Source organism: Salvelinus fontinalis, chromosome 7 (assembly GCF_029448725.1).
Source record: "Salvelinus fontinalis isolate EN_2023a chromosome 7, ASM2944872v1, whole genome shotgun sequence".
NCBI lineage: Eukaryota > Metazoa > Chordata > Actinopteri > Salmoniformes > Salmonidae > Salvelinus > Salvelinus fontinalis.
Window position 1 is genome coordinate 15,229,310 of NC_074671.1, and position 17,750 is coordinate 15,247,059.

General features: G+C 43.1%; 1 protein-coding gene across 1 annotated transcript; it reads left to right on the top strand.

Annotated features, from left to right (window-relative positions):
* Positions 1 to 15,172: 15,172 nt before the first annotated feature.
* Positions 15,173 to 17,428, top strand: LOC129858823 (uncharacterized). Its single transcript, XM_055928067.1, has 4 exons — positions 15,173 to 15,339; positions 15,562 to 15,676; positions 15,836 to 15,910; positions 16,654 to 17,428. The coding sequence occupies exons 1-4, from the start codon at positions 15,264 to 15,266 to the stop codon at positions 17,174 to 17,176; spliced, it is 789 nt and encodes a 262-aa protein (XP_055784042.1). The 5' UTR covers positions 15,173 to 15,263; the 3' UTR covers positions 17,177 to 17,428.
* Positions 17,429 to 17,750: the final 322 nt, after the last annotated feature.

Genomic DNA, 17,750 nt, shown 5'->3' on the forward strand with positions numbered 1-17,750 from the left:
AACTGGCATACGATACTCCTCGGGTCTACATACAATTGACTCATACAGTGGGGATTTTTTATCAAGTCAATCTTGGTGGGGCAAACTCCACAAAATTATTTTGGATGAATGTGTCACACCAGCCTTCGCTTTGGCTCCCCCTCCTGTCCAGCTCAGGTGTTTGATGTAGCCGGTCTTCTAGCTGCTGCCGAACCTGCTGCTGGCAAACGCCCTTCACTCATCAACCCCGGACTTGTCTCGTCATCATTACACTCACCTGGTTCCAATCCCTACTCTATCACTGTATATATACTCCGTCTGTCCTTTGTCTTTGTCGGTCATTGTAAATGTTGCTTGTTGTCCTGAGAGGAATCTCTCCTACTATTGCTTGAGTACTTTATTATTTAGCACTTTGGGTTTTGTCCTTTTAATATTATAGTGCTTTAATAAACTCAGTAGTTCTAAACCTGCGACTACTGCCTACGCCTTTCTACACTTGTGACAGCATGCCTGCAAAACAACTACACAACAATAAACAATACATTAATTGCACTATAGCTGCAACAAGCGGTGCCCACAAACTGTTAGGGCCTACATAAAGCTGTCCCAACAGCAGAGCTTTCTTTTCAGCACCATGGAGTGAATCCTTACCACCGCTACACCTGGCTATCAGTGGAGCCTTGTCTGGCAGCGAAATAGTTAATTCAGCCTCATTTACTGCCTTTAAAAAAATCACACACTACCGTTCAAAAGTTTGGGGTCACTTAAAAATCTCCTTGTTTTTGAAAGAAAATCTATTTTTTTGTCCATTAAAATAACATAAAATTGATCAGAAATACAGTGTAGACATTGTTAATGTTGTCAATTACAAAAAAAACGGCAGATTTTTTATGGAATATCTACATAGGCGTACAGAGGCCCATTATCAGCAACCATCACTCCTGTGTTCCAATGGCAAGTTGTGTTAGCTAATCCAAGTTTATCATTTTTAAAGGCTAATTGATCATTAGAAAACCCTTTTGCAATTATGTTAGCACAGCTGAAAACTGTTGTTCTGATTAAAGAAGCAATAAAGCTGGCCTTCTTTAGACTAGTTGAGTATCCGGAGCATCAGCATTTGTGGGTTCAATTACAGTCTAAAAATGGCCAGAAACAAAGACTTTCTTCTGAAACTCGTCAGTCTATTCTTGTTCTGAGAAATGAAGCCTATTCCATGCGAGAAATTGCCAAGAAACTGAAGATCTCGTACAACGCTGTGTAATAGTCACTTCACAGAACAGCGCAAACTGGCTCTAACCAGAATAGAAAGAGGAGTGGGTGGCCCCGGTGCACAACTGAGCAAGAGGACAAGTACATTAGTGTCTAGCTTGAGAAACAGACGTCTCACAAGTCCTCAGCTGGCAGCTTCATTAAATAGTACCTGCAAAACACCAGTCTCAACGTCAACAGTGAAGAGGCGACTCTGGGATGCTGGCCTTTGTGGGTCTGTGTAATCTGTGGGAAATATGTGTCTCTAATATGGTCACACATTTGGCAGGAGATTAGGAAGTGCAGCTCAGTTTCCATCTACTTTTGTGGGCAGTGTGCACATAGCCTGTCTTCTCTTGAGAGCCAGGTCTGCCTACGGTGGCCTCTCTCAATAGCAAGGCTATTCTCTCTCTCTTTCTCTCTCTCTCTCTCACTTTCACTTTCATGAATCCTCTCCTTATGTCATTGCCTTCTCTCCTACGGATCAGTGGCTGTTAACAAATGGATATTGTAGGCAAATTCAGTAGGAAAAAACTATCCTTTAGGTTCCTCATGGTGGAAATAGTGGAATCAGATTGACTAACATTGACTATTAACAGCCTTGTAATTTATTTCCTTCTTAATGCGTTTGAGCCAATTAGTTGTGTTGTGACAAGGTAGGGGTGGTATACAGAAGAAAGCACTATTTGGTAAAATACGAAGTCCAAATTATGGCAAGAACAGCTCAAATAAGCAAAGAGAAACGACCGTCCATCATTACTTTCAGTCAATCCGAAAAGTTCAAGAACTTTGAAAGTTTCTTCAAGTACAGTTCCAAAAACCATCAAGCGCTATGATGAAACTGGCTATCATGAGGACCACCACAGGAAAGGATGACCCAGAGTTACCTCTGCTGCAGAGAATATACGTTCATTAGAGTTACCAGCCTCAGATTGCAGCCCAAATAAATGCTTCACAGAGTTCAAGTAACAGACACATCTCAACATCAACTGTTCAGAGGAGACTGTGTGAATCAGGCCTTCATGGTCGAATTGCTGCAAAGAAACCACTACTAAAGGACACCAATAAGAAAAAGAGACTTGCTTGGGCCAAGAAACACGAGCAATGGACATTAGACCGGTGGAAATCTGTCCTTTGGTCTGATGAGTCCAAATTTGAGATTTTTGGTTCCAACCGCCGTGTCTTTGTGAGACGGGGAGTAGGTGAACGGATGATCTCCGCATGTGTGGTTCCCATCATGAAGCATGGAGGAGGAGGTGTGTTGATGTGGGGTTGCTTTGCTGGTGACACTGTCAGTGATTTATTTAGAATTCAAGGCACATTTAACCAGCATGGCTACTGCAGAATTCTCCAGCGATGCGCCATCCCATCTGGTTTGCGCTTGGGACAATCATTTGTTTTTCAACAGGACAATGACCCAAAACACACTTCCAGGCTGTGTAAGGGCTATTTGACCAAGGATAATGATGGAGTGCTGCATCAGATGACCTGGCCTCCACAATCACCCGACCTCAACCCAATTGAGATGGCTTGGGATGATTTGGACTGCAGAGTGAAGGAAAAGCAGCCAACCAGTGCTCAGCATATTTGGGAATATTATTATTTTGAAGGAGCATATTTAAAACTGTTGGAAAAGCATTCCTCATGAAGCTGTTTGAGAGAATGCCAAGAGCGTGCAAAGCTGTCATCAAGGCAAAGGGTGGCTACTTTGAAGAATCTAAAATGTAAAATATATTTTGATTTGTTTAACATGATTCCATATGTGTTATTTCATAGTTTTGATGTCTTCATTATTATTCTACAATGTTAAAAAATTGTAAAAATTAAGAAAGAAAAATAATTAGATGTGTCCAAAGTTTTGATTTGTACTGTATATAGATACACTGAGTGTACAAAACATTATGAACACCTGCTTTTTCCATGACATAGACTGACCAGGTGAACCCAGGTGAAAGCTATGATCCTTTACTGAGACAGGTTAAAGAAGGATTTTTAAGCCTTGACACAATTGAGACATGGATTGTGTATGTGTGCCATTCGGAAGGGTGAATGGGCAAGATTAAACATTTAAGTGCTTTTGAACGGGGTATGGTAGTAGCTGCCAGGCTGTGTGTATCAATTTCCTGTGTGTATCAAGAATGGTCCACCACCCAAAGGACATCCAACTTGACACAACTGTGGGACGCATTGGAGTCAACATGGGCCAGCATCCCTGTAGAACACTTTCGACACCTTGTAGAGTCCATGCCTCGACCGATTGCGGCTGTTCTGAGGGCAAAATAAACATTTGATCTACTCACTTAAAAAGAAAATTACTCCAGTCATCATTCACTATTCAGTGTCTATTGGGCAAAACATAACCCAAAACAAACGTAAAATTCATCCAACGAGTTTGTAGAGTCACAAGCTTGGCGTAGTAATTGCGGTGTAGGAATATGAAACCAAATACTCAACTTTTTACTACTTAAATACATTATCAGTGAATTTGTGCAAATACTTCTGACTTCTTCAAATGGGGGAACTAGGTACAGAAAGTGCTTTAATTTCTAAACGGTGAAACAGTTTTGTATGAACACCTTCAAATAAAATTTGACATTCTGTACCATCACCTCATATGAAACATTTGATCTTAAATATAAAATGCTGGAGTATAGACCCAAATGTCAAATGTTAGCTTCACTGTCAAAACACAGTACATACGGAGGGGAGTGTGGCTGAGCCGAAGCATTAGCACAGGGAGATAACACAAGTCTTCAGGTCTCAGGCCCCGAGGGGCCCTCCACCGAACCACTTCTGATAGACATTATAGATTGGAATGGGACAGGACACTGCATCTTTGAGCTGCATGGTTCAGAGAAGCATATCCAACAGTGATTTTCTAGGAAAGACTACTTGACCGCTTGATTTAGTGGAAAAAGCATTGTCATAGAAGAACAGAGTCATAGTCCTCCTGAAGAATGTACACACTGGGCTCACACTTGTTGAATCAACGTTGTTTCCACGTCATTTCAATTCCGTTGAACAAACGTGGAAAAGACGTTGAATTGATGTCTGTGCCCAGTGGGGAGTCCCTCCTTACATGCCCTCCCCAACAAACAGACATGAAGCAACAAACAACATCCATAGATTAACCAGCTCCACCATCCCATAACACTGTGCACTCTCGTGTGCGTGTGCACTTGTATGTGCATGTGTGTGTGTGTGGGTGTAAGTGCTTGTGACGGCATGCACGTGTGTGTGTGTGTGTGTGTGTGTGTGTGTGTGTGTGTGTGTGTGTGTGTGTGTGTGTGTGTGTGTGTGTGTGTGTGTGTGTGTGTGTGTGTGTCATTGACTCAGAGTGACAGAGTGTTTCCAAATTCGTAAGAAACCTAGTGGATTATGATTGGGCTCTTTGTAGTTCCTGTTTTCTGATAAATGGACCCTGTCTCTACATCAGAACAAGAAGACAACAAGAGCATTCTTTTTTGAAAATTATTAGCATCTATGAGCAAATATTAGCAACCTTTTCCAACTATATAAGCAGACTTTGCAGCGAAGCAGATTTTAGTAGCTAGTGTTGGCAATATAGCACCCATTTGAAGATGTGTGTTTTTTTCTGTTAGTCGTGTTCTGTGTCTATTGGCGCTGACCATGGTCATCTTCTTCTCTACATTGGAAGGTGAATGTGGACAGGGTTGTTGTGTGGTCGTGGTTGTTGTGTGGACGTGGTTGTGTGTGTGTGTGTGTGTGTGTGTGTGTGTGTGTGTGTGTGTGTGTGTGTGTGTGTGTGTGTGTGTGTGTGTGTGTGTGTGTGTGTGTGTGTGTTAGTCATTTAGTCAGCCACCAATTGTGCAAGTTCTCCCACTTAAAAAGATGAGAGAGGCCTGTAATTTTCATCATAGGTACACTTCAACCATGACAGACAAAATGAGGAAAAAAAATCCAGAAAATCACATTGTAGGATTTTTTATGAATTTATTTGCATATGATGGTGGAAAATAAGTATTTGGTCACCTACAAACAAGCAAGATTTCTGGCTCTCACAGACCTGTAACTTCTTCTTTAAGAGGCTCCTCTGTCCTCCACTCGTTACCTGTATTAATGGCACCTGTTTGAACTTGTTATCAGTATAAAAGACACCTGTCCACAACCTCAAACAGTCACACTCCAAACTCCACTATGGCCAAGACCAAAGAGCTGTCAAAGGACACCAGAAACAAAATTGTAGACCTGCACCAGGCTGGGAAGACTGAATCTGCAATAGGTAAGCAGCTTGGTTTGAAGAAATCAACTGTGGGAGCAATTATTAGGAAATGGAAGACATACAAGACCACTGATAATCTCCCTCGATCTGGGGCTCCACGCAAGATCTCACCCCGTGGGGTCAAAATGATCACAAGAACGGTGAGCAAAAATCCCAGAACCACACGGGGGAACCTAGTGAATGACCTGCAGAGAGCTGGGACCAAAGTAACAAAGCCTACCATCAGTAACACACTACGCCGCCAGGGACTCAAATCCTGCAGTGCCAGACGTGTGCCCCTGCTTAAGCCAGTACATTTCCAGGCCCGTCTGAAGTTTGCTAGAGAGCATTTGGATGATCCAGAAGAAGATTGGGAGAATGTCAGATGAAACCAAAATATAACTTTTTGGTAAAAACTCAACTCGTCGTGTTTGGAGGACAAAGAATGCTGAGTTGCATCCAAAGAACACCATACCTACTGTGAAGCATGGGGGTGGAAACATCATGCTTTGGGGCTGTTTTTCTGCAAAGGGACCAGGACGACTGATCCGTGTAAAGGACAGAATGAATGGGGCCATGTATCGTGAGATTTTGAGTGAAAACCTCCTTCCATCAATCAGCAAGGGCATTGAAGATGAAACGTGGCTGGGTCTTTCAGCATGACAATGATCCGAAACACACCGCCCGGGTAACGAAGGAGTGGCTTCGTAAGAAGCATTTCAAGGTCCTGGAGTGGCCTAGCCAGTCTCCAGATCTCAACCCCATAGAAAATCTTTGGAGGGAGTTGAAAGTCCGTGTTGCCCAGCAACAGCCCCAAAACATCACTGCTCTAGAGGAGATCTGCATGGAGGAATGGGCCAAAATACCAGCAACAGTGTGTGAAAACCTTGTGAAGACTTACAGAAAACGTTTGACCTCTGTCATTGCCAATATAACAAAGTATTGAAAGTATTGAGATAAACTTTTGTTATTGACCAAATACTTATTTTCCACCATAATTTGCAAATACATTTTTTTCTCTCATTTTGTCTGTCATAGTTGAAGTGTACCTATGATGAAAATTACAGGCCTCTCTCATCTTTTTAAGTGGGAGAACTTGCACAACTGGTGGCTGACTAAATGCTTTTTTGCCCCACTGTACATGTAAGAACACACACACACACAAAATCACACACACACAGACACACAGTCATAGTCCCAGAGTCACAGGCAAATATTTGTATTTACAACCTTAGACTAAACAGACAAAAAACATTTGTTTTATCATCTCTCTCTCTCTCCCTCTCTCCTGTCCACCCCCCTCTCTCTATCTCTCTCTCTTTCTCTCTCCCTTCCTTTCTCCCTCCCCTTCTCTCTCTCCCCTTCTCTCTCTCCCTCTCTCCTGTCCACCCCCTCTCTCTCCCTTTCTTTCTCTCTCTCTCTCCCCTTCTCTCTCTCTCTCTCTCTCTTTCTCTCTCTCTCTCTCCCCTCTCTCTCTCTCTCTCTCTCTCTCCCCTTCTCTCCCTCTCTCCACGTCTCTGTATCTCTCTCTCTCTCTCTCTCAATTCAATTAAATTCAGTAGACTTTATTGACATGGCAAGTTAAATTACTTACATTGTCAAAGTATACACATAACAAAAAATGGTGGGACCAACAGCAATAATAATAGTTGTAGTGGAAATGTGATTACCAGCAACTACAACAACAATATTAATGAGAATAATAATACATTAAAGCAATAGTAGTAGACCAGTGTCAACGTGACTGAGAAGACACATGACATGGTATGAAAGCCAAAACAAATCCAAATGGGAAACATTATTGATATTACATTGCACTTTTCACTGGCTGCCCCACATTTAGGCTTTTCAACCAATAAATATTCGAATTTTTTCTTCACCTTTTATAGTTCCAAATTCTTTGCACTGAATGATACTTTTGGGAAAGAAAGATTCTCTTAGGTCTGATTGAGGTTATACGGCCCCTACCAGACCATTGACTTCCTGTTGAATTTGCAGACGTGTTGCTGTGCGTTTTGTTGCTGTGCGTTTTGCTGCCAACTTTACTTTGCTAGCTGACAACTTTACGTTTTGTTTTTTTTCTTTTTAATTACCGTTTATATTTTTAGTTTTTCCATCGCAACTTTTTTCCCTCATTCAACTTTTTCACTCCGGACGCTTTATCTGGACATGGTTCGTCAGCACCTTCAACAGCCGAAGCTAAGTAGTAACATTAACATGATGTCTTCTAATTGCAGTCGCTGTACTCATAATATACAGGAGAACGATCGCCTTATGGCGAGGATAGCTGTGCTACAAGCCCAGCTTCAGACGCAATCGTTAGGCAAGGGTAATTTAAGTGTAGGAAAGGAAGAAACAGCGTCTGTGCCACCAGTAAGTACAGATAGTAACGTTAGTATAAACCCCCCGCACAGTCCCCGCAGCCGGACAACTTTCTCATGGCTTCTGGAGGGAAATGCTGTTGGAATGCTCAACTGGTGTCGCTCATTCAGCCGACAGAAACTTTCAACCGGTTCTCCCCATTATGTAGCGAGTCGGAGTCTGAGGCTGAGTCTTCTCTTGTCTCTACTCCTCCCGCTACGGGGTCTGAGACGCCGAAGGCTCCAACCATTAGCTCTGACAAATTGAAAACCCTAGTCATTGGCGACTCCATTACCCGCAGTATTAGACTTAAAACGAATCACCCAGCGATCATACACTGTTTACCAGGGGGCAGGGCTACCGACGTTAAGGCTAATCTAAAGATGGTGCTGGCTAAAGCTAAATCTGGCGAGTGTAGAGAGTATAGAGATATTGTTATCCACGTCGGCACCAACGATGTTAGGATGAAACAGTCAGAGGTCACCAAGTGCAACATAGCTTCAGCGTGTAAATCAGCTAGAAAGATGTGTCGGCATCGAGTAATTGTCTCTGGCCCCCTCCCAGTTAGGGGGAGTGACGAGCTCTACAGCAGAGTCTCAGCACTCAATCGCTGGTTGAAAACTGTTTTCTGCCCCTCCCAAAATATAGAATTTGTAGATAATTGGCCCTCTTTCTGGGACTCACCCACAAACAGGACCAAGCCTGACCTGCTGAGGAGTGACGGACTCCATCCTAGCTGGAGGGGTGCTCTCATCTTATCTACCAACATAGATAGGGCTCTAACTCCTCTAGCCCCACAATGAAATAGGGTGCAGGCCAGGCAGCAGGCTGTTAGCCAACCTGCCAGCTTAGTGGAGTCTGCCAATAGCACAGTCAGTGTAGTCAGCTCAGCCATACCCATTGAGACTGTGTCTGTGCCTCGACCTAGGTTGGGCAAAACTAAACATGGCGGTGTTCGCCTTAGCAATCTTATTAGGATAAAGACCTCCTCCATTCCTGCCATTATTGAAAGAGATCGTGATACCTCACATCTCAAAATAGGGTTACTTAATGTTAGATCCCTCACTTCAAAGGCAGTCATAGTCAATGAACTAATCACTGATCATAATCTTGATGTGATTGGCCTGACTGAAACATGGCTTAAGCCTGATGAATTTACTGTGTTAAATGAGGCCTCACCTCCTGGTTACACTAGTGACCATATCCCCCGTGCATCCCGCAAAGGCGGAGGTGTTGCTAACATTTACGATAGCAAATTTCAATTTACAAAAAAGAAAATGACTTTTTCGTCTTTTGAGCTTCTAGTCATGAAATCTATGCAGCCTACTCAATCACTTTTTATAGCTACTGTTTACAGGCCTCCTGGGCCATATACAGCGTTCCTCTCTGAGTTCCCTGAATTCCTATCAGACCTTGTAGTCATAGCAGATCATATTCTAATTTTTGGTGATTTTAATATTCATATGGAGAAGTCCACAGACCCACTCCAAAAGTCTTTCGGAGCCATCATCGACTCAGTGGGTTTTGTCCAACATGTCTCTGGACCTACTCACTGCCACAGTCATACTCTGGACCTAGTTTTGTCCCATGGAATAAATGTTGTAGATCTTAATGTTTTTCCACATAATCCTGGACTATCGGACCACCATTTTATTACGTTTGCAATCGCAACAAATAATCTGCTCAGACCCCAACCAAGGAGCATCAAAAGTCGTGCTATAAATTCTCAGACAACACAAAAATTCCTTGATGCCCTTCCAGACTCCTTCTGCCTACCCAATGACGTCAGAGGACAAAAATCAGTTAACCACTTAACTGAGGAACTCAATTTAACCTTGCGCAATACCCTAGATGCAGTTGCACCCCTAAAAACGAAAACCATTTGTCATAAGAAACTAGCTCCCTGGTATACAGAAAATACCCGAGCTTTGAAGCAAGCTTCCAGGAAATTGGAACGGAAATGGCGCCACACCAAACTGGAAGTCTTCCGACTAGCTTGGAAAGACAGTACCGTGCAGTACCGAAGAGCCCTCACTGCTGCTCGATCATCCTACTTTTCCAACTTAATCGAGGAAAATAAGAACAATCCAAAATTTCTTTTTGATACTGTTGCAAAGCTAACTAAAAAGCAGCATTCCCCAAGAGAGGATGGCTTTCACTTCAGCAGTAATAAATTCATGAACTTCTTTGAGGAAAAGATCATGACCATTAGAAAGCAAATTACGGACTCCTCTTTGAATCTGCGTATTCCTCCAGGGCTTAGCTGTCCTGGATCTGCACAGCTCTGCCAGGGCCTGGGATCGGGAGAGACACTTAAGTGTTTTAGTACTATATCTCTTGACACAATGATGAAAATGATCATGGCCTCTAAACCTTCAAGCTGCATACTGGATCCTATTCCTACTAAACTACTGAAAGAGCTGCTTCCTGTGCTTGGCCCTCATAAGTTGAACATAATAAACAGCTCTCTATCCACCGGATCTGTACCAAACTCACTAAAAGTGGCAGTGATAAAGCCTCTCTTGAAAAAGCCAAACCTTGACCCGGAAAATATAAAAAACTATCGGCCTATATCGAATCTTCCATTCCTCTCAAAATTTTTTGAAAAAGCTGTTGCGCAGCAACTCACTGCCTCCCTGAAGACAAACAATGTATACAAAATGCTTCAGTCTGGTTTTAGACCCCATCATAGCACTGAGACTGCACTTGTGAAGGTGGTAAATTACCTTTTAATGGCGTCAGACCGAGGCTCTGCATCTGTCCTCGTGCTACTAGACCTTAGTGCTGCCTTTGACACCATCGATCACCACATTCTTTTGGAGAGACTGGAAACCCAAATTGGTCTACACGGACAAGTTCTGGCCTGGTTTAGATCTTACCCGTCGGAAAGATATCAGTTTGTCTCTGTGAATGGTTTGTCCTCTGACAAATCAACTGTACATTTCAGTGTTCCTCAAGGTTCCGTTTTAGGACCACTATTGTTTTCACTATATATTTTACCTCTTGGGGATGTTATTCGAAAACATAATGTTAACTTTCACTGCTATGCGGATGACACACAGCTGTACATTTCAATGAAACATGGTGAAGCCCCAAAATTCCCCTCGCTAGAAGCCTGTGTTTCAGACATAAGGAAGTGGATGGCTGAAAACTTTCTACTTTTAAACTCGGACAAAACAGAGATGCTTGTTCTAGGTCCCAAGAAACAAAGAGATCTTCTGTTAAATCTGACAATTCATCTTGATGGTTGTAAAGTCGTCTCAAATAAAACTCTGAAGGACCTCGGCGTTACTCTTGACCCTGATCTCTCTTTTGACGAACATCAAGACTGTTTCAAGGACAGCTTTTTTCCATCTACGTAACATTGCAAAAATCAGAAATTTTCTGTCCAAAAATGATGCAGAAAAATTAATCCATGCATTTGTTACTTCTAGGTTAGACTACTGCAATGCTCTACTTTCCGGCTACCCGGATAAAGCACTAAATAAACTTCAGTTAGTGCTAAATATGGCTGCTAGAATCCTGACTAGAACCAAGAAATTTGATCATATTACTCCAGTGCTAGCTTCCCTACACTGGCTTCCTGTTAAGGCAAGGGCTGATTTCAAGGTTTTACTGTTAACCTATAAAGCGTTACATGGGCTTGCTCCTACCTATCTTTCCGAGTTGGTCCTGCCGTACACACCTATACGTACGCTACGGTCACAAGACGCAGGCCTCCTAATTGTCCCTAGAATTTCTAAGCAAACAGCGGGAGGCAGAGCTTTCTCCTATAGATCTCCATTTTTATGGAACAGTCTGCCTACCCATGTGAGAGACGCAGACTCGGTCTCAACCTTTAAGTCTTTACTGAAGACTTATCTCTTCAGTAGGTCATATGATTGAGTATAGTCTGGCCCAGGAGTGTGAAGGTGAACGGAAAGGCTCTGGAGCAACGAACCGCCCTTGCTGTCTCTGCCTGGCCGGTTCCCCTCTCTCCACTGGGATTCTCTGCCTCTAACCCTATTACAGGGGCTGAGTCACTGGCTTACTGGTGCTCTTTCATGCCGTCCCTAGGAGGGGTGCGTCACTTGAGTGGGTTGAGTTACTGACGTGATCTTCCTGTCTGGGTTGGCGCCCCCCCTTGGTTTGTGCTGTGGTGGAGATCTTTGTGGGCTATACTCGGCCTTGTCTCAGTATTGTAAGTTGGTGGTTGAAGATATCCCTCTAGTGGTGCGGGGGCTGTGCTTTGGCAAAGTGGGTGGGGTTATATCCTTCCTGTTTGGCCCTGTCCGGGGGTATCTTCGGATGGGGCCACAGTGTCTCCTGACCGCTCCTGTCTCAGCCTCCAGTATTTATGCTGCAGTAGTTTATGTGTCGGGGGGCTAGGGTCAGTTGGTTATATCTGGAGTACTTCTCCTGTCTTATCCAGTGTCCTGTGTGAATTTAAGTATGCTCTCTCTAATTCTCTCATTCTCTCTTTCTTTCTCTCTCTCTGAGAACCTGAGCCCTAGGACCATACGTCAGGACTACCGGGCATGATGACTCCTTGCTGTCCCCAATCCGCCTGGCCTTGCTGCTATTCCAGTTTCAACTGTTCTGCCTGCGGTTACGGAACCCCTACCTGTCCCAGACCTGTTGTTTTCAACTCTTAATGATCGGCTATGAAAAGCCAACTGACGTTTATTCCTGATTATTATTTGACCATGCTTGTCATTTATGAACATTTTGAAAATCTTGGCTCTCTCTAATTTTCTCCTTCTCTCTTTCTTTCTCTCGGAGGATCTGAGCCCTAGGACCATACGTCGGGACTACCGGGCGTGGTGACTCCTTGCTGTCCCCAGTCCGCCTGGCCTTGCTGCTATTCCAGTTTCAACTGTTCTGCCTGCGGTTATGGAACCGCCACCTGTCCCAGACCTGCTGTTTTCAACTCTTAATGATCGGCTATGAAAAGCCAACTGACATTTATTCATGATTATTATTTGACCATGCTTGTCACTTATGAACATTTTTGAACATCTTGGCATAGTTCTGTTATAATCTCCACCCGGCACAGCCAGAAGAGGACTGGCCACCCCTCATAGCCTGGTTCCTCTCTAGGTTTCTTCCTAGGTTTTGGCCTTTCTAGGGAGTTTTTCCTAGCCACCGTGCTTCTACACCTGCATTACTAGCTGTTTGGGGTTTTAGTCTGGGTTTCTGTACAGCACTTCGAGATATTAGCTGATGTACGAAGGGCTATATAAAATAAACTTGATTGATTGATTGATTGGTCTGAGTATTTGTCACAGTGTAATAGGAAATACAGCTCTGTCTCTACCGCTCTCCCTCTCTCTTTCTGTACTTCTTCAGTTTCACCAGTAGGGGGAAGATTAAGTGCATCAACACCCAGGCCAAATGGCTCACTGCTGAGCTAGCGTCACTGGAACAGGTCAGAGTCAACCCCTACACAGCATACCCTAAATCCTACACCATAAACTCTACAACCTTCAGAACAAACTAGCCCAATCCTGAAGACAGAGAGAGACAGAGAGACAGAGAGAGAGAGAGAGAGAGAGAGAGGGAGAGAGGGAGAGAGGGAGGGAGGGAGGGAGGGAGGGAGGGAGGGAGGGAGGGAGGGAGGGAGGGAGGGAGGGAGGGAGGGAGGGAGGGAGGGAGGGAGAAGGGTTCCGTCTCTGTCTCTGTCTCTCTCTCCACACAGAGAGGAATAAAGTGTTTCCAACTGATCAAAATATCATCAAACCATGACTCTAGACCATCATCATCATCACCACCACCAGAAGAAGGGGGTTCAGGTTCAGCAGACTCTCTTTCTCGGGAACTACAGAACTAAGATAATAAGAAGTTAGTGAAGATGAAGATGTTCCTCCTGCTGTGACTGAGTATTTCAAGCTCTCTTTACTTCATTATTTATACTTCATTCCTGCATTAATGTTTTCTACTCATTGATATTATCTATTAATTTAGATGTTTTTAAGGCATTCCTATTTATTTATTTCCATTTTTTTTTGCTGTTTTTATGCTATTTTTTATGCTGTAATAAATTAAAAACATTATTTGTATAAAACCTTTAATTCTCTCAAAGCTCAAATGACTTTACAATTAAACACAATCAGAGAACACAAGACCTGTTTGAGTATCTCCATGGTGATGAGATGTAAAGGCTGAATACAGTCAAAGGTTAGGACACTCCATCGTGTCACTGGGCTGTGGTTGTGGTGATGTCACTGCACATCCTTTCTACCAAGGATGCCCATTCCCCTGGCCCCTACTGGCCCTTAGCCACTACTGCTAGCGACCCCCTCAACTTACAGAGAACGCTGTTTTAGTTGAACCAGTGTTTTGGTCCAGAGACCTCCATTAGGTTAGAAAAGAAGCACATAAAGGACTATTGACCGAAACTGTTATAATTATATTGCATATTCTGAACTTTTCTGCATGAGTCAGTCAGTCAGACAGGCAAACACATGATCTATTCTTCCTGTAGCCCTTCTCCTCTCAGTGTCAGATGCTAATAAAAGCATGATAACGGGACATTCTCTGTGTGTGTGTGTTAGAATTGGTTCCTTCCTCTTTCCCAGGGAGATAGAGAGTGTTGAGTCAGCAGGAAGGAAGCCAGGTTTATTCTGATCTTGACCACAAACGGTTGTGGTACCAATTGGAATGGTCACCATTAGATTTCCAATAATAGCACATGACATGACAAAAAAACCACAAGATGTGAAATGATGTATTTTTTTTGTCTCTCCTATGGCCCGCGGCCTAAGAAGGCTAATGATTGGTTCATTAGTGTAATCATGTGCATAAGTGGAGGCTGCAAACGCCGTAGCTCTCCGCGATCAGGGTCGGCCACCCCCTGTGTTAGACTGATCTGGCAGCGTAAAACACAATGCTGCACAAAGATCAAGGTTGTGACTCACCATGTGTCACTGAGGTGGGTTCGCCATGATGTCACCACCCGAACCCCCCCCCCCCCTAAAGTCAACTGACAAAGGAAAAAGTAGGAGCACTCAATATTGGAAACAAAACAAAAAATCACCAAATGTTCCACATATTATTTTTTCCCGACAAGCTGATGTGTTTCATTAGTAAAGCCTTAATCAGAGGACATGTAGCTCAGACAATAGGCTAAACCCTCTGTCTGCTTTCTGATCTTCTGTAAGGCATTCTGGGAAAGTCCAATTTGTCTGGTCCGATAACACTGATGAAAGTGTTTCCTGTTGGTCAACGACCTGCGGTGATACAGCAGAAACCCCCGTAGTCTGTCATTCACAAAATAAATAGATGAGAGCGGAGTAATGACTGAACCGGAGGTGACACTTCTGCTTTTCAGGCCTTAAGTACACTCAACCCTGGTGAAGACGGACACAACAGACTTGACCCTGAGCTGAGCAGCCTGCAGAGAAGAGAGAGAGTTGATTTATCTATTTATTGAACTTTTATTATACCATTTGAGTCTTTGACATTTAGGGTAAAAATGGTGACCTGTGGAACTCTGGTGAAGATCTGGACATTAGCCGTCGTTATAGCAGCACTGGGCTGTACTGGGACAGGTAAGGGGAAGGGGAAGGGAGTGTGTGTTAGAGCTGGGCTGGACTGGGACAGGTAGGGGGAAGAAAGTGAGTGTTAGAGCTGGGCTGGACTGGGACAGGTAAGGGGAAGAAAGTGAGTGTTAGGGAATTAGAGCTGGGATGTAACAGGGTACATGGTTTTTGAAGTGATTGCCAGATCAAGAGGATTCGTTTGAACATATGTAAACTCTTCTCCCTCCTCAGTAGATGGAGAGAAGCTGGTGTCGTGCTGTAAGAAAGTGTCTAGGACAGAGGTGGCCGATCCCATCACAGGCTACTGGATTCAGAACTATAATGCTCCTTGTGTACGGGCCGTCATGTAAGGAACTTTTAGTCTTTATTTCATTTAGGTTTATCCAGTCTCATATGTTGTCACAAAGTGCTTTACAGTATGTAGTGGCCATGTTGTGTCAATCCCCCCAGACATGGTGTGTGAAACCCATTCAGTTTCAGTGTTAACACTGTGTTTCTCCTGCAGCTTTGAGACGGAGAAGGGTCTGTTCTGTAGTTACCATAAACTACCCTGGGTACGCAGAAAGATTCAGCAGTTTGAGTAAGTTAAAAATCACACATACACACATACACACACATACACACACATAAACACACATAAACACACACATACGCGCACATAAACACACATACACACACATAAACACACACATACACACACATAAACACACACATACGCGCACATAAACACACATACACACACATAAACACACACATACACACACATAAACACACATACACACATACACACACATAAACACACATAAACACACACATACATACACATAAACACACACATACACACACATAAACACACATAAACACACACATACCCACACATAAACACACACATACATACACATAAACACACATAAACACATACATACACACACATAAAGACACATACATACACACACACACATACACACACATACACACACATACACACACACATAAACACACATACACACACATAAACACACATAAACACACACATACACACACATAAACACACATACACACACATACACACACACACACACACACACACACACACATAAACACACATACACACACATACACACACACACATATACACACATAAACACACATAAACACACACATACACACACATAAACACACATACACACACATAAACACACATAAACACACACATACACACACATAAACACACATACACACACATACACACACATACACACATACACACACATGAAAGAACAAAAGAGAAAATGAAACTGATTGTAATTTGTTCCTTTCTAGAATGGCCCGTCTGAGCTCAACATTTCTCTCGCTCTCCTCTCCAACCTCTCTCACCTCCACCTCCACCCCTACCACGACCTCCTTAACCTCCTCTCCTCCCTCTCTCACTTCCACCAGTACCTCCTTAACCCCCTCTCCCTCCTCCTCTCCTCCCTCTCTCACTTCCACCAGTACCTCCTTAACCCCCTCTCCCTCCTCCTCTCCTCCCTCTCTCACTTCCACCAGTACCTCCTTAACCCCCTCTCCCTCCTCCTCTCCTCCCCCTCTCACCTCCACCCCTACCTTCTTACCCTCCTCTCCTCTTTCTGTTTTCTCCTCTCTTTTCCCTCTTTCCTCCTCTTCTCCAGCTGTACCTTCCTCTCCTCCCTCTCTTTCCTCCTCTCCTTCCTATCTCCTCTCCTCTCTTTTCCCTGCCTCTTCCTCTCCTCCCTCTATCTCTTCCTCTCCTCCCTCTTTCTCCTCCCCCCGTCATCGGGAATCGACCAAGAATGCCTCAACTCAACAGTCAACATCCAACCAATAGAATCATTGCCAATGGCTGAAGCTCCGCTGATGTTCAAAACTTCCAATATGCATATTACATGTTCATATTGAATATCTTATTCATATTGATGTTTTTCATAGTCTGATTATCTAGTTAAACTTGAACTCAGTTGCCATAATCATGTTCAATGGGTTGTTAGAGTTTTTATGAATTATATTTAAGACCAGTATTGTATGTGTTCATTTTTTTATTTATTCAAGTATTTATGGGGGCTTGTAGAACATTTTTGATGTTTAGATGAATAGGTTTATATTTGGCTGTTTGTAATTCATCATGTCAATGAGTTATCAATGTTAATTAATAAATGTATTTATTAAAGTACTTATACATTTACTTTGTTTATTTTCTATCAATCAACGTTATTTAGAATTTGCAATATGCAGACATCGCTCCACCAAATCCTGGTTTCTAAAATGTCAGTTTAAATGACAGAACAAGCAATGTATAGTGTAGAGAATCATTGTACCATCTAAACCGCTGTGAAATATAATTTCAATAACAGAATATTGTATTTTCAGCTGTTTGAATCTGGTGTACAAAACCAAAAGTAAAA